This window comes from Phycodurus eques, chromosome 7, assembly GCF_024500275.1.
Source record: "Phycodurus eques isolate BA_2022a chromosome 7, UOR_Pequ_1.1, whole genome shotgun sequence".
Classification (NCBI taxonomy): domain Eukaryota; kingdom Metazoa; phylum Chordata; class Actinopteri; order Syngnathiformes; family Syngnathidae; genus Phycodurus; species Phycodurus eques.
Window position 1 is genome coordinate 22495642 of NC_084531.1, and position 23586 is coordinate 22519227.

The 23586-nt window shown below is 40.2% G+C and overlaps 1 protein-coding gene across 2 annotated transcripts; it reads left to right on the forward strand.

The window, feature by feature from the left end:
• The first annotated feature begins 823 nt into the window (after positions 1-823).
• Positions 824-22873, forward strand: cpda (carboxypeptidase D, a). Of its 2 annotated transcripts, XM_061680775.1 has the most exons (21): positions 824-1620; positions 2098-2345; positions 5751-5893; positions 6521-6690; positions 7262-7689; positions 7784-7975; positions 8786-8953; positions 9092-9201; positions 9369-9471; positions 10288-10430; positions 10541-10710; positions 10783-11085; positions 11176-11371; positions 11471-11606; positions 11698-11844; positions 13944-14042; positions 15819-15883; positions 16402-16533; positions 16629-16814; positions 19508-19610; positions 21168-22873. In XM_061680775.1, the coding sequence occupies exons 1-21, from the start codon at positions 971-973 to the stop codon at positions 21392-21394; spliced, it is 4119 nt and encodes a 1372-aa protein (XP_061536759.1). In that variant the 5' UTR covers positions 824-970; the 3' UTR covers positions 21395-22873. The 2 variants fall into 2 exon arrangements, with proteins under 2 accessions (XP_061536759.1, XP_061536760.1); XM_061680776.1 differs by lacking the exons at positions 824-1620; positions 2098-2345 and adding an exon at positions 4733-4809.
• Positions 22874-23586: the final 713 nt, after the last annotated feature.

Consider the following 23586-nt stretch of genomic DNA (forward strand, 5'->3'; position numbering starts at 1 on the left):
AGGCAGTGCCAGGCCCACTGGCAGCAAATTAGGGTTCAGTGTCTTGCCCAAGGACACTTCGACATGCGGACAGTCGTAGCAGGGATTCCAACCTGCGCTACCAACGCCACCGCAAAATAATCCACTTGGTATTGTAAGACAAGTCCAGATCTGTGTGACAGACCACCAAGGACTCCACTAAAAGAGGTTTGATAAATATCTGATATTGTATTTCAAGATAAAAGTCTCTGAAAACTGCATATTTTGCTGTCATCGCAAAATCTATCCCCTTCATACATGGAGGAGACAATCCCAGCATGCTACTACACTACTGCCATCGCCATTTGATGTAGTATATCTGAAGTCTTTAAAAACCCCAGATTGTTTTATCATTAAATATGATTTTTTTTTGTCTTTCAAAATTCACACTTTAACCACTCTCACACAACACACAGTTCTTATTCCTGTATATTACAATATTTCACAAAAACAGTCAATTTTAAATTGTTTTCTGTTCCTGCAACACAGAAAAAAGATTGGTCTGAACATTTATTGGAGCTGAGAGTCTGTGGGTTTCCATGAAAACAGAAAACTGTGTACTCTCTGTATGATTTAACTGTTTAATGTTTATGTATTTATAGACATACATATTTACCTTTGTGGTCACATTTGTTAAATCTGTCAAATAAACTATATGTTTTAATGCATCTCAAGATTCAAATGAACGTTGCTGGTTGCATTCCTGGTAGCGTTGACGTCCCTATTATTGTCGGGCTTTTATTTTGAAGGTGGCTCACGCCGCTATTTGGCGACTTATTACCGTAATGCCTAGTACGAACGAAATTAGGGGCGGCTGGCTTGACTGCTACTTTACGAGTGGAGCTGTCTTGACCGCAGTGAGAAACTACGGCCGCCGCGGACGAACCAAACGTAACTGTTAATTTTCTCTTCGTAGTGAAAGTCCGGATGGTCCAGAGGTAGAGATATCAACATGGCGCACAGAAAGAAGCCGGAGCTCGCGACTGAAAAACTACGGGTGTCACTTTTCGTCTCTTTTGTCTGTGTTATGTTTCACCTCGTCGGCGCTGACGCCAGGCTACACCGGACACGAAGCCTCTCGACTGGCGAAACGGTCGAAAACTACGACACATACTACAATTACGTTGAACTCACCGGGCGTTTGCAGTCCTACGCCCAGAAATACGCTCACATAGCGAACCTGTCGAGCATAGGTCGCTCGGTGCAGGGCAGGGAGCTTTGGGTGATGCGGATCACCGAGGACCCCCATAGAGAGTCACCGGGGAAACCCAGGTTCAAATATATTGGCAACATGCACGGCGACGAGACCGTGTCCAGACAGGTTCTGGTCTATCTCGTGGACTACCTGCTGACTAAATACGAGGAGGAACCGCGGATAGCTCAACTGGTGAACACCGCTGATATCTACATCATGCCCAGTATGAACCCGGACGGCTTTGAGATGTCCAAAGAGGGGGACTGTGCCGGCCACAGAGCGGGGCGAAACAACGCCAAAAACAAGGACCTAAACAGGAGCTTCCCTGACCAGTATGCTCAAGTCATTACAAACCCAGATAGCATTCCTGAGGTCATGGCTGTTATCAGATGGATGCAGGACAAACAGTGAGTGAAACACACGCACGCACGCACGCAGACACACACACAGACAACTCACTACTAATTGTTTGAGGTTTTGTTGCCCTGAAGGTGGAATGAACTTCATAGTCCGGACTGGTGTCAAACACAGCAGTGTGTATACTCCACGGTAGATGCACACTGTCCCTTAGCAAGTCAAGTCATATTCTTCTGTTCTATTTGTACTGCAACAATCTCAGCAGCTTCTCATCTGACACATCATATGGGACATTGTACATGAAAGCGTACTCATGAACAACACAGAAAGAAATCCGTAGAATCGCACATTTTTATTCTCGTGATTTGGCATCGCCTCGCAGACACGTTGGCAGAGTAGTCGGCATAGCCACCGCACAGTTCTGAGGTTGCGGGGTTGGGTATGGCCTTAGGGGCATTCAACTTTGGAGGTGTGATTGTTTTCCAATCCCTCGAGGTAACTCTTACAACGTGCTCTTTTATCTTTAGGTTTGTTCTGTCTGGTAACCTGCACGGCGGAACTGTGGTTGCCAGCTACCCGTTTGATGACTCGGCCACCCACGCGCAGCAAGGTCATTACAGCCAATCAGCGGACGACGGCCTTTTTCGCTACTTGGCCCTGGTGTACTCCAAGAACCACCCGGTGATGAAGACTGGGCAGCCCAACTGTCCCGATACCCCAGAAGAGACCTTTAAAGATGGTATCACCAATGGGGCGCAGTGGTACGACGTAACAGGTAAAAAGGATTCAGTGTGATTATTTGACATGTTACAGGGAAAGAGCATGTGCTGTTTACACAGCAACTTTGGTCTTCTTGGCCTCTTTTCCTTGTCAGATCAGTCTGTTTTAATATACAACCTGACATGATCGACTGTGTGTTATCACTGTCGAGTAATAATATAGTACGGTATATCATTTTTAAAAAAGTTTACCAGAATACATTTGAAACTGCAATATGTACAAAACAGGAATGTTTTGCTACAGAGAACGGTAAAACTATAACCAGGCTAGTTTGTCCCAGCACATCGTGTTGCAAAAGCTATCGCCATGACAACATTGTCTCCGGCCCCATATCTCACTTGGAAAACGCCTGCTTGGGTTTTATCTACCCCGGGAATGTGAAGTTACTTTGCAAACTGAAGCTGTTTGGCTCGCATAATCTGAAGCAGAACACTGACGCTTACAGCTGCATCTCAATAAGGGACAAAACTCTGGGCGAGTTCATTGCATTTCCAAAACTGAAACGGATAAATTATACAAATTCATTCATCACAAGAAAATACTTTTCAGAAGGCCAATTCCAACCTCATTTCCATATTCACATTTTTATGACTGTTTCTTGGTGATTGTCGGATGTAGGTTTTCATTAGCTGTAAGCTAAACTCATCCAAATAATAGTAATAAAAAAATCATAACATTGTTTACTCTGTGTTGTGAATCAATATAAATATGAGTTTATGGATTGAGCTACAGAAATGCATGGTTTTCTAAGTCTAATTTATTGAGATGCACCTGTATATGCTTTTATTCAACAAAGCTGTGCCAGTGATTATGTTTCATGTAATTGAGCGTCAATAAAAACCTGTGATGGTGTAAAAGTCGTACATATATGTATTTTTTTTAACCATTGGTTTGTTGGTTAGGCTGTTGATTGCATGGCTTCTTAGAGTAACCATTTTTTCTTAAATTGTTTTTAATAGTTGCGGCTCACCCCTGTGGCCTTTTACGTGTTCATTTCCCCCGGCTGAATGTATGAGCTGACCAGGTTCGAAATATTCAGGGTGCTCTTAAGTTCACAGTATGCTCCACACAGTTTTTGTGAATGCTTGTAGTGTAGTTTTAGAGCAGTCCGCTCACTCTGGACATGCTATCATTATACATATTTGAATCATAATCTTTCTCTCTGTTCGGCATTGTTGAGAGCAGGAGTGCAAGGTTATGTTAAGACAGCTGCACACAAGAATCCTGGATAATCTCATCATGTTGTTTTTGGTTCAGTTGCAGGGGTTTCTCTTTTTGTCGCAGCGTGTTGGTAGTGTGTGAAGGGTCAATCACTAACTGTAATTTGTTCACGATTATCCAGTTCTGTCTAGTTCAGCCGCGTCGCTCCGTGTGCGGCTTGGCTTCGAGTTGGAAGCAAAGATGCTGCAGGGATGTTAAACTCGTATTACCCACACAAGAAATTGTCAGTGCCAGCAAGATAGTTGTTGAGGACCTCATTATCATCTGAAGCATGAGGAAATAGATTTATTTGCCTATTTTTTTGGTGGGTTTTTTCCAACCAGCATTACTCATGTTCTCGTCACCTATTTGTTTTGACTTGTTTTGTCATGCACGCATGCATTTTTTTTAATGGGTTAAACCTCCATCCATCCATCCATCCATTTTCTTTACCGCTTATCCTCACTAGGGTCGCGGGCTGGTGGAGCCTATCCACCAGGGTACACCCTGAACCGGTCGCCAGTCAATTGCAGGGCACATAGAAACAAACAACCAGTCGCACTCACATTCACACCTACAGGAAATTTAGAGTCTGGGTTAAACTTTTCTGACATTTTTTTTTTTTTCAAAGTACTGTACACACTTAGTGATGCATCCATTTTATTTTATTTTTCTGAAATGAATAATTATTGTTCAGATATTAAACTGATACATTTTTGTGTATAAATTAGTGTAGATGTAATCATTTTATTAGCTAAGAATTCAGCGACACAGACGAAGGTTTCTTTGTCACCTGTGGTTTAGTCCAGGATGTGACTGAATCCATTGTTTCATAATTTTGAGAAAATACATTTAATTGCAGTTCATAAAATCTATTTAAAATAAATTAACAAATAATTGAAAATTTGAATACTCTCATCCCACATTCATTGATTTCTGTGTTTCTAATTCTCACTTCCTGCTTGTTGTTTTAGGCTTAATTTCAATATGCAACATTCCAGCCCAGTGTCAACCTGTCAGCATTTACATGCAGTTCCTCAAGTTAGCGAAGAGTTCAGCTACACTTTGGCTTCATTGTCACCTGTTGTTTATGCTGCATAGTCCAGGGTGTGACTCTGGATCCGGTACATAAACAGGGATGTCAATTTAAGATTAAGGCAGTCATACTCAGTCAGCATACGGTGGTGTGTTTGCCTTGAGTAATCTGTTTGCATCTGCCATTCAATTTAAACCATTGAGCCTAACAGACAACAGTTCAGGTAATGTCTTTTTTTAGTCTGGTGACAGCCAAGGTTGAATTGTTGCCACACGTTGTTGGTTTAACATTATTTGTATGTTATTAGCAGGAGCGCTTTGAGGTTTGGTTTGGTTTACGTAGCACCCTGTATTTGCTGCCACCACAGGGAGTGAAACCTCTGGGACATTGCTCTGACACATCTTCTTACACGATCCACTGGCAAAATAAGCCCAGAGGGCTTGAAGCTTACAAGTTGGACAGCTAAAAAAAAAATAAGCACAACTCTGTTGCTAAAGTTGGAATTCATTTTGTAGAGCTGTGCCTGCAGACATACTGTTTGTGGCCTATATTGTACACCTGCTCTTAAAACAGCCACATGGAAAAGGTAGTTTACTGTGGAATTAGAGCATGTTTGTTTGTTTTCTGTGTGGTATTTACAGCCCTCATTGCTTCAGGTAAGCCTGTACCATACTAGACAAGACCTGTGTCATAACAGTTGCCTGATAAAAAGGCACTTTTGGGGCCTTTCACACATGTATAAATGTAGCCTTTTAGTGTAAATATATCGTCCACGTGTTATGTATTCCGCATGTTGACACTGCTGGCGTTCGTGAAGTCATTTTCTACTGATTGTTTCGCAAGGTGACATTTTTCAGGTTTTTGTGAGACCCAGTAAACTGCCATGACAACGCTCTAGTCAAGGGCTTTATAGCTGCTTTGTTCCAGTTCGACGACCAACCAGACCGCCCCCTGCTACCTCAAGCCACCCCTTGTTTATTGACTAATTTGTCCACTTAGGCAAACTAGAAATGCTTGGCTTGTGGCCACACATCTTTTGAATGGTGCCTTTAGAGAATCACAGTTTTCTCAACTGCTGGCATTGCGTGAATTGAGTATGTGTTTTGAAAAATCACTTGGGGATTTCTTTTAATGTTTGAAAGCATATTATTATCGGTTGTGCAGGAGGGATGCAGGACTACAACTATGTCTATGGAAACTGTCTTGAAATCACCTTGGAGCTAAGCTGCTGCAAATATCCCCAAGCTTCTGAGCTCCATAAGGAATGGGATCTTAACAAAGAGTCTCTCCTGGCCTACATTGAAAAGGTAGACATCATATTTGCTCATTAGCAGCTACAATATACTGTCAGGTTTGTATACACTCGATTGGGGGTCATCAATTCAAAGTTGAACGGTGTATTTCTGGAAATCGTCTTCAAGCCAAGGTAGATATTTATATTTATTGTTGACTTTCGCACTGAACTTGAATTCATAAAACATTCCTCAAATTAATGCTTAACTTTGCGTTTAAAGCAAAAGTGCTTTTGAACAAGAAATCGTAAAGTGCCTGACAATGGAAAAATAAACTAAATACAGCAAATAATAAAGAAAACTGTTTGATTGTGAAACCTTTTGAGTTGATGGACTCTTTTGTTGATAACCTACTTATGTGAAAATGTTTCAGGTTGAAACAATTTTTACTTATAATCAAGTACGTCTGGAATCACGAAATATACCTATTGACGACCTCTGCACTAGATAATCATTGTGTTGTTTTTTTTTTACACGTCTTTGGTTTATTACTTCTGCAACTGTTTTTTTTTTTTTTTTTTTTTTTTTTCCCCCCCCCCCCCATCTGGGTCATCTGCTTTCGGAGTGTGTTTGCTTGTTTCATACACGTAGGATACCTTTAAAATGTATTTACCTCTATATAATAAGATTGTGTGTGCCTAGGTCCATATTGGTGTCCGTGGCTATGTAAAAGATCACGTCAGTGGTTCAGCCCTCACCAATGCCAGCATAGTGGTTGCAGGCATCCGCCACAACCTGACCACTGGAAGATACGGGGACTACTACAGACTTCTACTCCCAGGAGTCTACAACATCACCGCTGTGGCCACAGGGTCTGTAAAACCAAAGAATGTTGTCAAATGCTTACTTGTTGAAAAATAATTACAGTATTTCCTCATTAGATAAAACACACATTAGCTAATGCATATTGATGAACTTCTTAGTAATGAAATTCACTGGAACCTGGGGTCGAACATGCTGGTATGGAAGTATACAAAGATGTTAACTACTGTATATTAAAACTATGCTAAAGTAAGAAATGAAGAGGTAGGCTTGCGGCAGGAGAATCGGCTACATCCAAGCTTTTTCCAACATAAAAAAATGTGAGATGGACATAGTGATGAATGATATATCCTGAAATTTTGCTTGGCGTCATGCAGTATGGTGGTTTGATCCCTAATGTTTTCACTTCATAAGCTTCACTTCAAACTTCATAAGCCAGTTTTTCCGGAAAATGGTGGTTGAATTCCAAATTGTATGACTTAAGGGACATTCACGTTACGAGGTTCCACTATCAAAACAAAAGTGCACAATTTTTCTTACGGCAACCATACAATTGCTAAGTATATTTTGGTACATACAGGAGATTTAAAGGTGTAGCTAAAGTATTTGATCTCTTCACAGGTACACACCCGTGACGGTCAACAATGTACAGGTCTTTGATGGAAATGCCACAGAACTTAATTTAGTTTTAGTACCAGTTGCCATCGAGCCAAACCTTGCAGGCAACGTCACTCTGACCACACCCTCTACCCCTTCAGCCACTGATATTAACCGCTACACCTCGAATACCAACACCGCTCCCTCCCACCGGTCCCAGGTGGTAACCTCAATGGGGAGTAAAACCACACCCATTCCTTCACCAACTGAGCCCCAGCCTGTTCAACCCCAGGAATTTCGGCACCACAACTATGCTGACATGGAGCTGTTTTTGCGCAAGTACAGCAGCGAGTTCCCGTCTATTGCTCATCTTTACTCTATTGGCCGCTCAGTGGAAGGCAGAGAGCTCTATGGGATGGTTATCTCAGACAACCCTACAGTTCATGAGCATGGTATAATGTATCTTTTCATCATGTCTCATAACAAACAAAGCCATTATCTGAAAGGAATTTTAATTTTGCCGCTCCCTCTCTGATTGCCTACCAGGTGAGGCGGAGTTTAAATATGTGGGCAACATGCATGGCAATGAAGTGGTTGGCCGGGAAATATTGCTCAACCTCATTGAGTACCTGTGCCTTAACTATGGTACCGACCGGGAAGTCACCGAGTTGGTCAACAACACTCGTATCCACATTATGCCTTCGATGAACCCTGATGGCTATGAAGTGGCCAATGAAGGTGAGAGAAGGAAACACACTTTGTGTAACACTTGTTATGTTGCAGGGCAACATTTTAACACACGATTACATGAGTGAAGGTGTGACAATACCGGATTGTAATTTGATCATCATGCTAATTGTATTAAAGTTCCTTGCGGATATGAAGCGCTTTATAGCAGGTCAAAAACAACTTGCCTTTTTGTAGGTGTCATTCATAAATGAAGCCAAATGCAAAAGGTTTTATCATAATAAACAAATGAGCGTCAGGTGTTTTACGTCTGTACACGGGCTCTCTACAATTTTATCCTTTTTTTCAAATGTTTTCACTTGCGCATTTAAGCTTCTCTTTATGCTATATGCGGTAATAGTATATACTGAACTCACCGAGCATAACTGAGTAAATAATCACAATCTCATGGGATCTAATGCAAGTTATGTATGATGCACGTCTTTTAAAAAATACTAACTCAGACTTATTTACATAATCAGCGGGGTGTATATACTGATCAGTGTTGTTGCAGTTTGTGTTGGTGTAGAAGTATTTTGCATCACACTGAAAATTGTTTCTAATATTTTGGTTAGTTTTTTAGCCACAGAGGGAGAAATTAGACCAATTGGAAACTATGAAAAATTAAATTGTACTGTAATTTCACACCAGCAGTTGCTTTTTGTTATTGTGAACGATCTTTGCACACACATCTGCCATTTCTTATCTTATTATTATTATTATTTTTTAGTTATAACGGCAAAGTCCCGAGCAGTTAATTTTGTGGTCTTGTTGCTTCTTGCCGATGCTTATAGATCACGATTGACATTTGTCCCCACACAGGTGATGTGAGAGGCTACCGAGGGCGCAACAACAGCAAAAATTTTGACCTGAATCGCAACTTCCCAGACCAGTTTGCCACCATCAAAGATCCCAGGCAGCCAGAGACTATCGCCATGATGAATTGGCTGAAAAGCAACCCTTTCGTGCTGTCAGCCAATCTACATGGAGGCACGGGCTGTTTATGAATATATTTACTCCCAAATACTAACTTGTCCGACTTGCCGACTTAAGTTTTTTTTCTGTATACGTACTGTATTGATATATGCTCCTGTATTCTTAGTCGTTTCCTTATTTGTGTGAGTTTAGGATCTCTGGTGGTTAACTACCCCTTTGATGATGATCGAGAGGGGAAAACGCGGTACAGCAAGTCTCCTGATGACAAGGTTTTTCAGCAGTTGGCTCGAACCTACTCACAGGTAACTGAATTGTGGCTTCATGCTGGTGTCGTGTCTTCCTGTGGTTTCATGTTCTAACTGAAATGGAAGCGCACCCCTGGCCCTTCAAAATCATTCATGAGGCAGGGACTTTCAACAGCACTCTTTGTGTTGTTTTTTTTCTCTTGTGTGTTCTCATGCAATTGTAGGAAAACCCTCTGATGCACAATGGGCACCCTTGTGTGAAACTCTACCCTGGGGAATACTTTGCGGACGGCATCACCAATGGCGCCAGCTGGTACAACGTTGCTGGTGGGTTGATGGACATACATAAAGTAATAAAAGACAAATAAGTGTGCAAAAATACAGGTACATCTAAAAAAATTAGAATATGGTAGGCATTTCTTTTTTTTTTTCAGTACTCATACATTATATAGATTCATTAAAGACTTGGGAAAATTATTTTCGGAGGGCAAATTCCTGCCTAATTTCTACATTAAAAATATTTGTTGTTGTTTCTTGATTATGTAATATTCTAGCTTCTAGAGATGGTGAAATTTGGGTTTTCGTTTACTGCAAGCTATAATCATCTAAGTTATACGTATTTAAAAAAAAAAACATGAAATATTTCACTCTGCATCTCTATAATATGAGTTTCAGCTTTTGAATTGAACTACCTAACTAAATTAAGCTTTTGACACTATTCTAATTTATTGAAATGTACTTGTAAAGATATCCTCACAGGCTATGTCATCAGGTACTCAACATGCAAACAATATAATGATATCCAAGACAGGAGCTGTATCATAAAGTCTGCCTTTTATGAAAACAATATTGTTGTACAATTGCACAGCATAATATACTGTTAAAAAAAGTCCCAATAAAGACTGAATATTATTGGTAAAGGGAGAATATTTTTATCTTGTATTGGATGGGTCACATTAGATCCGTAAATGTGCAATGTTGTTGTTGGTGAGTGTATATTAAGGTCTGTGGTGGAATTGATCAAAATATTCCAGTGGATGTCTGTAAATGAAAGCAGTAGTTTTAACTATTAACTATTCTATGTACTGGTAAATATGTTACAAAACTATGTTACAATAATTACAAAAACAAACCTTTCCCCAGGAGGCATGCAGGACTGGAATTACTTAAACACCAACTGTTTTGAGGTGACTATTGAGTTGGGTTGTGTGAAGTACCCCTTGGCCAAGGATCTGCCTAAGTATTGGGAACAAAATCGTCGATCTTTACTACAGTTTATCCATCAGGTAACAAAAACAAATCAAAATGTACTGGAATATTTTTCCTCTTCATCACAATTTTGAATTCATCATCTGTGCGTGTGTGTGTGTGTGTGTGTGTGAATTTGAACCACCAGGTTCACCATGGAATAAAAGGCACCGTCTCTGACATAAGGGATGGAATGGGAATACCCAATGCCACAATTCAGGTGGCGGACATCGACCACAATATCACCACAGCTCACACTGGTGACTACTGGAGACTGCTGGTCCCTGGGACTTATTCCATCACTGCCTCCGCCCATGGGTAAGATTTCAATGTCGAGACAAGAGCGCAAATCTTGTAGAAGCACTTACGGATTTCATCTGTCCTTTTAAGATATCAACCTGTGAGGACATATGCCACCGTTTCCAAGAATGGAGTGGAAGTGGTTGATTTCCGATTGACGCGGCTTCACTCAGACCCTAATGGCCTCTCGCCTTCTGGACCCCAGCCAACCCATAACCCATCTGAGGAGGAGTTCGAGAGCTTAATCAAGGACCTCTCTCTGGGCCAAGGTTTAGAACAGCTGGTCAAGAGTACGGACACAGAGAACAGTTTTAGATTCCGAGGTTATAAGGAGCTGTCTGCCTTCCTCCGAGGTCTTACCCTCAACTTTCCCAAAATTACATCCTTACAGAGGTAGGAAGCCTTGCTGTGTTATAGCCACCTTGAAACTCATGTTGATGGAATACATTCTTAAAATGTAATGTATGCTTCTTTTCCATCTAGTTTGGGCCATAGTGTTGAGTTTAGAACCATTTGGGCTCTGGAAATCTCCAACAACCCCGGAGAGGCTGAGCCCTCTGAGCCCAAGGTCCGCTTTGTAGCAGGGATCCATGGCAATGCCCCTGTGGGAACGGAGCTGCTTCTTGAGTTTGCTGCCTTGTTATGCATCAACTATGGCAAAAACTCTGTCATTACAAGGGTGAGTTTTATTCTCAGTACTTTTGAGTGATATTATACTTCTCTTGACATGCAACTCTTTGTTAAAATATCTACGTTTATATACGTTTTCCTCCCTTAGCTCATCAATGAGACCACTATTGTAATTGTGCCGTCAATCAATCCAGATGGAAGAGAGCAAGCGGTGGAGAAGCAGTGCACCTCCACCCAGGGTTTCACCAATACTCATGGCAAAGATCTGGATAAAGACTTCTTTGGTTAGTTACATAATTAGTTTGAATGAACAAATCTGACACGGAAACATAGTACTTATATGTATTGGCTTTTGTATGTAACTCCCCTTCTTAGGCAATGTATCCCACCGTGTGGTAGAACCACAGCCAGAGACCAAAGCAATGATGGACATGATTTTAGATAAAGGATATACACTGTCTGTGGCCTTAGATGGAGGATCGCTTGTGGCTACCTACCCTTATGACAAGCCTGTCCAATCAGGTAACTCTACAACCTGCATACCCTTTTACTTGTATATGGTTTCAATCCTTGCCTGTTTTCTTATAGCATATACACTAACTGGCTACAGCCTTTGGTACACCTACCAAAGAGATCCAATACAAGAACAGTGTCCACAATGTCGTTAAAGATTCCAATATTTCAAGTCACCTCTGCGTATGTTGCAGAGTACAGCTCCAATAATTAACCTTTTGTTAAATTGATTGCTGTCTGATATGATCATTCCAAACTAAGCATTATCTCTGAAATGACAGGATTTGTGATACAGCTCTTGCGTCTCATTAGATTACAGGTGTACCTAATGTTATGTCAAATAAGGGTAGCTTGCAATATACAGTAGTTGTGTGTGATTAATGGAATTGCCCAAAACATTACATTTCATGGAGTGACATAATGTGTTGTGTAGGCTTTACACGATCAGGATTTTTGGGGCCGATCTCCGATAAGCGAGTTTAAAAAAAACGATCACTGATCCGATCACAAGATGAAGCAATGTCTTTTTAAATGACTTGTTCATTTACTGTATATACTTGTGTACTGTATACTAGGCTTTACACGATCAGAATTTTTGGGACCGATCAGCGAGTTGGAAAAAAAACGTTAACCAATCACCGATCCGATCACAAGATTGAGCAATGTGTCTATTTAAATGACTTGTTCATTCATTCACTGTATGTACTTGTGTACTTAATTGCTCAAAATGTTTTATTTACAATAAATAATGCATCTTTGTTCATCTATTTATGCCAGTGAGGCATAGTGACAGACAGAACAAATGAATTGTCTTCTATTAGATGGCAGAAAGTACATACAGTAAGTAATGTATCCACTTATTGTGACATTTTTGTTTGTTGGTGTGCCGTGAGATTTTCCAATCGTAAAATATGTGCCTTGGCTCCATAAAGGTTGGAAATCACTGCTCTAATCAGGTCATGTATTCTGTCAAACCAACATTAGAACATGACAAAAATAATAAGGATGCTAACTTACGGTAATTGAATTACTTTATTGTAATTAAATTACGTCCCAGACACCAAAACTTTAGAGCATGATTCGACAGAACGTCTGCATGTTCGCTTACAACTGTTAGTGTTAGCACTAGCTTGCTAGGCTCCATAACACTTTGTTGCCTGTTTGCAAGCGGTATCGTATTAAAAGTAAGTGAACATACCTCAAGCAAGCCTTAAAAGTCCCACTCCCAAGCACCGGTGACCACAATACATGTTTTTCCGCATTTTGTTCTTATAAACACACCACACGGCGCGATCGATTATTGTTGTCGTCGCCGTGGTAACGAGAGTATCCGGTCGCATTTGACCTGACAAGCTGAAGGAAGCCCAGTGATCGTTAAAAAACGCGACGCGGTGGTATCGGAATACAAGATTTTATTGCAGTAGTCAGACATATCCGGGCATTACGTGTTGTCTGTCTGAGGCACCGCAAAAAAGTCCCATAACGGCGAATGTGTTTTCCCTGACAAGATTGAAATAAAACTTTATTGGCCGTCAGATAATTACAGTACTACATCACAAGACACGTGACAAGTGTAAAAATAAACTAGCTTTTGGATCGACGGCGACGTGGAGTAAATGTATTTTGCGGATCGGCGAATTCTGACATTAAAGCCGATCAGCATAAAATGCTGATTATAGGCCAAGACCGATCAAGCCGATCAGATTGGTGTAAAGTCTAGTGTTGTGTATTAATAAAATTCTAGTTATTGCTTTCAAAAGTATTAAACGCCTGCTCATTTTATTTCAGGTAAACAATAAATATAATATATATTTCCATCCCTTAAAGACCTACGTAAGATTAATAGTTTGTGTCTATTGATAAGATTAATAGTTTGTGTCTATTGATGTGTCCCGATGCTACCAGCATGTCCGTAGACGTTTTAGTTACATAATATAATTGGGTCACTGTGTCCTCACAGCCTAGATTGACTTGAAAAGCTAAAAAGAGAAAGTTTACGTAACTGCAAGTCTCAAAGACTTTGATAAAGATAGCACCTGAAAGCTGGTTGCTGCTCAGCATCACTGGATAGCACTAATCCTGACATTTTATTTTTATTTGTTTTACAGTGGAGAATGAAGGCACTCTGAAGTACTTGGCCAGCGTTTATTCCAACAACCATCCCAAGATGCACCTTGGCAACGCTGGATGTTCAAATAACGGGCAGGGTATGCTTTTTTTAATATATATTCTAATGATTTGCTTGTCACGGTGCTGTACGTATTTTTGTAGGAAAATGTGCAAAAGGGGCCTTTTTTCCCCCAAAATGATGTCCTTGTGCCTGAGTGAGCGCTGAGCTCTGTACACACAAGAATGCAACTGTAGAAATCCTAAAATTCCATTCATCCATTTTCCATACTGCTTGTTAGAAGTGGGAGTAAGTCACATACAGTATGTGCAAGTCTCGAGTCATAAACTTCAAGTCTCAAGCAAGTCCCAAGTCACTGCGCGGAAAAAAATCAAGCAAGTCAAGTCGAGTTATCGCAAAATTTCAAGCTAGTCGAGTTATTACTTGGTTGAAGAAGCAAGTCATAAGTCAAGTCATACAATCTTGCTCCACTCGCAACATATGTTGTTATTGAGTGGAAATAATACTTTTTTTCCCCCCCATTTCTTTTCCCCATAATTCATGACACTAAAAATAGTGTTCACACCTTATAAAAGTTAAATGAACAACAACTGAGATTATGATTGATTGAATTTATTGCACTGAATTGTTTTAAAGTTGTATTTCAAACTCAATTTAACTGAACTTTACTTCTGAACAAACTATGCTGTGTCGCAGCCTTGTAACTCCTACAGTTCTTAAGAGAACACAATTAAGCAAAAGCCAAGACTGTTTTCTGTTGGTCAAATATAAATGTGTACCTACTGGGCTAAAGGAGAATTAAAGAGATTCATAATTAAGGGAATAATACATAAGGTAAAAATGTTGCCATCCTTAAAAAAAAAAAAAAAAAAAAGTAATGTGAACAAAATCTGCATTCCTTCTTTGTCCTCTACTTTAATGAAATTGCTCATTCGTGTGTTGTTAATTTATTTAGAAGCACTGACTTTGGACAATTAACAATTGTCATTAGATTAAATGTTATGTTTCATATGCTGTGGTCTCCATTTTAAAAACATACTGCAGACAGCTTTATCATAGAGCTGACACAACAAATGACATTTTAATGGTGGCACTTCAATAAACACGTTCAGTAGTATGAAAATTATATTCACATGTAGATACTCACAATTTTTACTGTACTTAGTAATAGTGAACCCACTTTTGTCAATGACATTTTTATCGCTGTGATCGTAATGCAAAGTGATCAGATACAGCAGACCTAAAATGCACCTGGCGTCTTCTAGCTTTCATCATGCTCCACATTTTTTTTTTTTTTTTTAAATCTCCACAACACTAGCAACTCCACTTCACTTCTGCATTCAGCGGTTGGCATTATATTTTCGGGGCAACTTTCCGCTCTTGAATGCATGAAAGAGAGAGGGGAAAAAAAGACAGACTTTTGCCAACCTAGGAAGCGAAACGAAAGGTTCCGACAATTATCATAAACCGTCCCACCCCTAGTTATGTTACTTAGCTGGACTATAACGTTCACAATCAGAGCATTTTTATTTTTAATCGTCCAAAACCAGTCTAGGAATTGTTTTGTAGTGACGGATGAAGTTCGACGTTGTTGTGTCTTTAATGCGCGAATTGCAAGCCATGCAGGTTGCCATCCTCTTTTTGCAGACTTCATCGACAAAATAATCCTTGAATCCAAATTTTATCATCTTGGGAGCTCTTTCCATAGTTGCTCATACAGGTGGCTATGTCACACTGGCAGGTGCGCAACATCGCAGACTTTTGCCAGGTTGGGGCGAATGACCCCGCATTTCATTTTGAAATACTGCAGTAGGTAAGACCTGATGACAATGTTTTTGCTTTCCCCCTCATTCAGCAAGTAACATTCCAGATGGAGTTATGAGGGCAGCTGAGAGACAAAGTCACATGGGCAGTATGAAGGTTAGTGTTGTTGTTGCTTCAAATAACCTCCTTCTGATTATAGTATTTATATTAAAAAAAAAAAAAAAAAGAGCAAATGCAAGAACGGGTATACATTTCTATGTTTTTTGTCTCAACTTTTTCTGTATTTTTTAATTTTTTGTTTGATAGGTTCAGAGCAGTCAAAAGACAAATCACAGAGTGAAAGTCAAAGCACTCTGCCCTCTTGGCTCATATTGGACATTGCCCCCTGGCTGATTCCAAGCCGTTGAATCAGACAGACGCTGTAGCGAGGGAGATCCACGAACATTTAATCTATTTCGACTTCTGATTTTGAAATTACTGTATGCTTCTCAAAGACAATGTAAAGACAAAAGCCACAAAAACACTGTAGACAATGCAAAGATCATGTTTATTGCAGACTAAATCAGGGATGTTACTTTTGAATATTCTTTATTGACATATTGGTGGAGAAAAAAAAAACAATTTGACTTCAATAACTTCAACTCAACTCAAACGCAACCTTATGTGTCTTCCAGGACTTCAGTATGGACTTTGGCCATTGTCCAGAAATCACAGTGTATACTGGTTGTTGTGTGTTTCCTCCAAGTGAACAGCTCACCACACTCTGGGCAGAGAACAAGAAGCCTCTTCTAAGCATGTTGTTGGAGGTACACGACCTGATTTATTTACCCAACCAGATGCTTTCTGTACACATTTACTGTATATTTTCTCTATCTTCTTTATGCATCTTTAACGCATCTAGGTCCATAAAGGGTTGCGGGGAGTCGTGAGAGATAAGAGTGGGAAGCCCATTATTGGGGCCATTATTGTCCTGAATGGAGGTGTGAGAGTCTTCTCTGGAGAAGGTGGTTACTTTCGCGCGCTGCTGGCTCCCGGCAACCACAACATTGAAGCGGTTGCTGATGGCTACCAGCAACAACGCCAAGAGGTACATACACACATGCTCATTACATATGTATTCCTAAAATGTAGCAAATACCTGGGCTATAGTCAGGGTGGTATGAAAAGTAATTTGTGTTCAATGGCTTAGTTTTTTTTTTTTTAACCATTTTATACCTAAATGTATATGGCATGATATGAGGAGCTTGCCAGTGTAACCATTGCAGTAAATAAGATTTAAAAAAAAAAACAAAAATATTGCTCATGAAGGGGTGTTGCATTACAATAACAGGTCATATTAGGTGTACTTGCATAATGAGTAAAGACCCTTTTTCCTTCCATTGTACATGTACATTTGTACTCTTATAATAGCAATCTAGACACTACAATAACTTTAGGAAGAGACCTATTTAGGCCTACATATGACCCCGTAGACCATAACATGAACCCATTTCAAATTTGCAGCAAAATATTTTAAGCTTCAAATGTATTTTATTTATTTTTATTTTTTTACTTTGCATGATAATACAAGACCAAAATGTCTAGAACGTTTTGGAGACATTGATAAAAGACTGCATGCTTTTGTTATGGAAGGCCTCCATTACAGTCCATATCTATGCTAGGTGTTGTACGGAGTAAACAAAATCGCTCCACCACATTCGTCTTTGCTTGTGACTCAAAAACTTGAAGCATCGGGTAGGCCAACTCTGTAAACAGATGTTCCTTAATAGTGCGTCCCAGCTCCAAACTGTAGGGTCTGGGCTTCCCAGAAGGACTGAGCAGCAGGGGATCCACCACTAAATGATACACGTGTTGGTACTCAGCTACCGTAAAGCCGTGGATCATTAAAGGCCCATACTCTGGTTCAGACTCACACGTCACAATGCTGTTGGAGCAAATTTCACTTTGTGCTTTGTCACCAAGGGTCATGTGGAGGTCTGGAAGAATTGCAGCATTCTTTTTGTACCTGTTGTCCAGCTTTCTTTGCACACTGTCCGCGTCTTTCTGCTCGCTCCACATGTCCAAATCGCTTTTTGGTGCCAACATGTAACTCCTTTCCTTTGTCGTTTCTCCATATTTCTTTGGACATCTAATATGCCGTCGTAAGCCATAGGAACTCATCTTATATGCAGCATCTCTAGAAGTTAAAACAATTCCACTTTCAATGGCTAGGGTTCATAAAAATGATGCAAGATCAAGAGGCGCACTTACTGTTTTACAAACACCACTTGGAGTTTGTTTTCAGGCAGCATTGCTGAATCAGGACAGGGAAGCCCTCACTCAGAGTACTTTTTGCAATTATTTTTAACCAGACTGAATAAATGAAGGGCAACAATTAAGACTAACTATTGTGATCTTTGTATTTCATACAAAGGCTAGAGTAAAAAAAATAATAATAAAAAAAAAAGAAGCTGAGTATTGAAATATATTTTTTGATGAGCAGGAGCTCAACTCCTGTTTAAGACCCACAAGGCAACCTGTTGCAGATTATATTGAGTAGTCACACCTGCAGAGGTGGCTCTCTAATGAGGCAGTTTGGTGTTTGTAAGGAGCTCACCCAGCACTCTGCTTTTCATTCAGGAGCAGTAAGAATTAAGGAAATGCTTTCCTACTTTCTTTGTTGTGCCCCCCCCCCCCCCCCCCCCCCCCCCGTTTCTTGGGTGGCTCTAGTGCTGGGCAAGTGAAGCCTTATGAAGCACTGAGGCTTTCCTAACAATTGTGCCAGAAAAGATTTAGAGCTTCAAGGGTTCGGTGAGGGTGACATCTGGTGGACAACCGAAGCCATAGCAACCTCAAAAGAGCACGACTGAAGCACTGGCACTGTTTCTCATGACAGCAATAAAAGTTCAGAAAAGTCTGTATGGTCATTCAAGTGTTTTGTTCATTCATACCAAATAATGATTATATCATCATAATGCAATATGCAGATGCTCTCCCCCATACTCTTAAAACACATTCCAGATTAACCCAAAGAATAAATGCAAATTATGTTAAATATGGTTAAATGTTGGTTAAGGGTTTATTTAAATCTTTGAGCTGTGTGTGTGTGTGTGGGGGGGGGGGGGAACCTTTAAAGATAATGGGTTGTCTTTTGGGCACTTGTATGGTTGACTTGCCAAAATACTGTCACTCTCCAAATTTCTATATCCTCACAACCCCATTTTGAAGCACAATGATGCATCTTATATAGCTAGTATGGCGCCAAACCACTCAAATCTGTCAATCCTGTCAAGCTGTCATTGGCTCAGAATGTGTTGAAACTCCATGAGCCAATGAAAAGCTTCGAAACATTTTGAAGGAATGGAAGGCGAAGCGAAACAGCGATGACGTTTGAAGCTTCAAACATCATCGGTCACGTGACACTGGTGTTTGATACAAGATGCGATGCACCGTTTCGAATCACTCCGCTTCAGGAAGAGTGCCACAAGCTCCAAAGCCTCTGTATCATTTGCCCATCACTTGGTGGCTCCAAAAGTGGAGCGCAGCAGTTAAAACTTTATTGCACAAAGAAACTTGTGTGTTCCTGTGCATTTGGGAAATGTTTTTTTTTTAACCTTTTGTTCAAACCTGAACAAACTGAAACAAAATCAATACTCTAACGACATCTGTATTTGTAGACTGTTTGCAATGTGTTACTTTGACAATTTCAGAGATTACCGTATCTACTGAATTGAGTGAGCATGTGAGCTCCAAATTTTTTAAGAGTCATTGTTGCCATGTGTCTGTTTTTCCCCGACTCAGGTGGTGGTGTCGTCCTATGAAGCGGCGAGCTCCATCATCATTGAGTTTGACATGGACCACAGCATCTTTGGTCTGCCGAGAGAATTTGTGGTGGCCAGTGCAGGTAATCTCTGATAAAATGTACTTTTTGTTTCTCAGTGTGGGCCAAATGGCCTGTAGCATGCAAGGCCAATAATGTCATATTTGTATAGCACCAGTCATACAGAAGGTAAAGCCACAGTGCTTTACAGAAGCAAAGAAAGGATTTAAAAACAAGATTAAATGACTAGATGAAGATGAATAGTATAGTAAGTCTTTGATTATGTATCTTGTATTATATTGTCTTGTAGATGTATTTTACTGCTTTTTTACATCATGGCCAGGGGACTTCAGATGAAAACTAGCCTTCTGGCTAATTCTGGCTTTTTTAACCATGTGTACTTCATGTGTTTTATGAAATTGCATTGTCCCCTTTCAAATAAACTGCTTAATAATAATAATAATGAACATAAAACCAGCGTAAAAGAAACAATAAAACAAACATGATGAAATAAAAGCAAGGTTTTCTTTATTTATGAAAAAGCATCAATGATCATTGTTTTCAGGCCAGATTTAAATGTACTGGCATTTAGTGCAGATCTCAGGTGTTCAGGAATTTTATTCCACAGTTCAGCATAGAAACTGCTTCACTTTGTTTTCTTCCAGAAACACTCAATAAGGCCGCCCCCTATAACCCGAGGGGTCTGGAAGACTAATAAGGAACGAAAAGGTTTTGAATATGCATGATTTAAACCCGCGGCACGGTGGACGACTGGTTAGAGCGTCTGCCTCACAGTTCTGAGGATCGGGGTTCAATCCCCGGCCCTGCCTGTGTAGAGTTTGCATGTTCTCCCCGTGCCTGTGTGGGTTTTCTCCGGGCACTCCGGTTTCCTCTCACATCCCAAAAACATGCATGGTAGGTCAATTGATAACTCTAAATTGGTGTGGATGTGAGTGCGGATGGTTGTTTGTTTGTATGTGCCCTGCGATTGGCTGGCAACCAGTTCAGGGTGTACCCCGCCTCCTGCCCGATGATAGCTGGGATAGGCTCCAGCATGCCCGCAACCCTAGTGAGGAGAAGCGGCTCAGAAAATGGATGGATGGATGAATGGATGATTTAAACCCTTCAGAGCTTTTTGCACCAAAAACAAAAACACAAAAACAATGCTGGGACTTACAGGAAGCTACTGTGGAGATCCAAAGACAATTTGATGTGGTCCAGTTTCCTCATACCTCTCAGAAATTGAGCAGCAGCATTTGCAGTTGCAGCTGACAGATTAATTATTTATCAGACCTGTAAAATCCATGTTACAGTAGTCTAACTATTGAAAACTAACATGTAAACCAACTTTTCTGTGTCCTGTTTGGACAGATCTTTGATTCTAGAGAGAGAACTTATGATTTTCAACCTCGAAGTCTGCATTGAAGTCTCTTAATTTTGTCAAAAGATTATTAGTAGTCGGAATAAATTGCTCCTATGACTCATATCTTGACATAGAATTAGGAAAACTTCCGAGTTTTATGGAGTTGGAAGTTAAATGTATCAAGTACTTTGAACATTTTTTAAAATGTTTTCCTCCAGAAATGTTGACCAGCTACAGAATTGACTTTTATGCCCACCTGGTTTATATGCTTTCTGCAGCCGCCTCCATGACAGCATTAGTGGTGACTGCATGCATCATCTGGTGCGTGTGCGTTGCCAAGTCTAATCGGCAAAAAGACGGCTTCCACCGTTTGCGGCAGCACCGAGACGAGTACGACGACGAGATTCGGCTAACGTCAATGGGGTCCAAGAAGTCGCTCCTTGCCCACGAGTTCCAGGATGAAAGTGAAAGTGATGAAGAGACGTTATATGCCAACAAAATCTGAAAGAGCTTTTGCTGTTTAGATTTTCCTTCTGCAAGATAAAGCCTGGGACAGCAAGAGTGTGGACTTGTTGAATTTAAGGCATTTTATCTTCCTCTTAATGAATGCACCAAGACTGAGACCCTTTTCTGTTATACTGATGAGTTTTGAACACCTGCTCAATTATTAACCCAATTGTTGCATCAGTCACAAAATTCTGCAGTTGTCTTTTTGTGCTCCGTCGCCACCTAGAACTTTGAGCCTGTGTGCCACTCATCTGTCCTGCTTTAGTAGATTGAGTGTCCCAACTTTCCATGGTCAACCTGACCTATCTGACTAAAGTTCTGCCCCCCCCCCCAAAGAAAACAGCTGACGTTCAGAGCATAAAAGTATATAGTTTCCTCCTAGTCATTATGATACAGGAAGATACAGGAAGTATTCCCCCCCTTCCCTTCTTCCCCTCTCTCCTTCCTTCCCAAGCTTCAGGAGGGTACATCCAATTCTGTGCCTTGGCTTCAACATAGGAAGTAGAAAGCTTTTGGGTGCTGCAAGATTTTTAACCCATCCTATTCTCAGGTGGTAGGAAGAGGGATACAAATTTAGCTCCTCTATTCTCATGTTGCACTATACCTAGGCTAATGATTTTGTTTTCCTCAATGGAGAGAATCTCAAGAAGGGGAATTTCTCAGATGTGTAGAAGTGTCAGGACTTGTCCCAGTCAGTGCAAAACGTGTTGGCTCACTTGCACTGAATTGGGGAGGGGGTGAAGAGAAGAATCCTCATTTTGTTATCATTGGTAAAGGAACAACTGAGTCTTCTAACAAATCTCAAATGAATGTATTTTATTTTTAATGTACTTTTTTATTTTATTTTATAAGGGTCTGTATAGGCTTGTGTGTAAATTGGAAAATGGCTGATCCATGTCAAAAGCTGTCACTTTAACCAAGGATGTCCAAATTTCTTTTGAACAGAAAATAACCTCTGTCACACCCATTTGTTGTCATATTAGTTTTGTCCTTCTAGTCAACTGTGACTGATCAGAATGAAAGCCATGAATTCTGTCCAGTTAAAACTCCAGTGCTCTTTTCGAACAGTGATTAAATGCTAAAAATGTACATTTCTTCATAAAGTTTCAGCATTTTCAAATATAAATATTTTAAAGGTAATTTCATAACCTTTGGTGTCACTGGAAGGACACCCTAAACCAAACCAGATTTTTCCTCAATCTGATTGCTCCTGAAGTGGAAAATGCCATACTTTTTATTCCACACCTACAATGTTGGTTTCTTAAGCCCTTGCCTTAATTTCCAGTCTAAATGATTTTTTTTTTTAATGCGGCTGTTTTCAGTAATTATAATGCTGTTTTGGTGATTGTGTGTATTTTTTTGGTTTTTTTTTGTTCTTACCATGTCTGAATGAGTGTATGTGACAAGAGTCATGCAATATTGTGAAGATTTTATATAAACTGGAATGTCTATGTTTGTCACGTGTCAATGAAAGAATTCACACAACAGAAGTCAGTTGATTAATTATGCTAATGTGCACAAACCCATGGATCACAACTGCTGACCATTTTAGTGTTGGCTAAAGAATAGTTTCTGGGGCTGTTGAAGTGATGCACAAAGATCTTGTAACAGTATTGCAGTTTGCCTAATGTCAAGACATTTTTTGATACTAAAGAATGGAAATTTTCATCATTGTTGTCCCAAGTTAAAAATACCCAAAGTGGTTTGGATCATAATGTAATAGGAGAGATTATTTCATTTAGTATTGAGGACAAAACAAAATGAATGAGTGGTGTGTCTTTAACATCAGTTTAAACATCTGGCAGAATCAATATTTCAGTGCTAAATCACACAGTGAAAGCTTGTTTAGAGTAGCATAGTAAGCAGTGATTCCCAACCAGTGTGCTGTGACACTGGTTGGGAATCACTGCTTACCGTCAAAGTCTAATTAAGGCTGTGCCGTGGGACATTATCCAAATACCCCTAATTGGGCTGAAAATTATTTACTCTACATAATGTATCGTTCATCTATCTATGGCATATACGTATAATGGCAGGCCGAGCAATCAAATGCTCTTCCACAAGATGGCAGAAGATATAATTTACTTTACTATGGAAACAGTTCACTCCTGCTCAATCATTGTGGGATGTCCTACAAGAAAAGGTCGACAGAGGGCGACATAAAATATTTGAATCGTGGTGGTTGGTCCT

Bases quoted from the DNA above. Each gene is read 5' to 3' on its own strand.
- cpda (XM_061680775.1), top strand. From the start codon at position 971: ATGGCGCACAGAAAGAAGCCGGAGCTCGCGACTGAAAAACTACGGGTG. The intron at 6,691-7,261 runs GTCTGTAAAACC...ATCTCTTCACAG, and splicing joins ATCACCGCTGTGGCCACAGG to GTACACACCCGTGACGGTCA. The intron at 14,043-15,818 runs GTATGCTTTTTT...CCCCTCATTCAG, and splicing joins ATGTTCAAATAACGGGCAGG to CAAGTAACATTCCAGATGGA.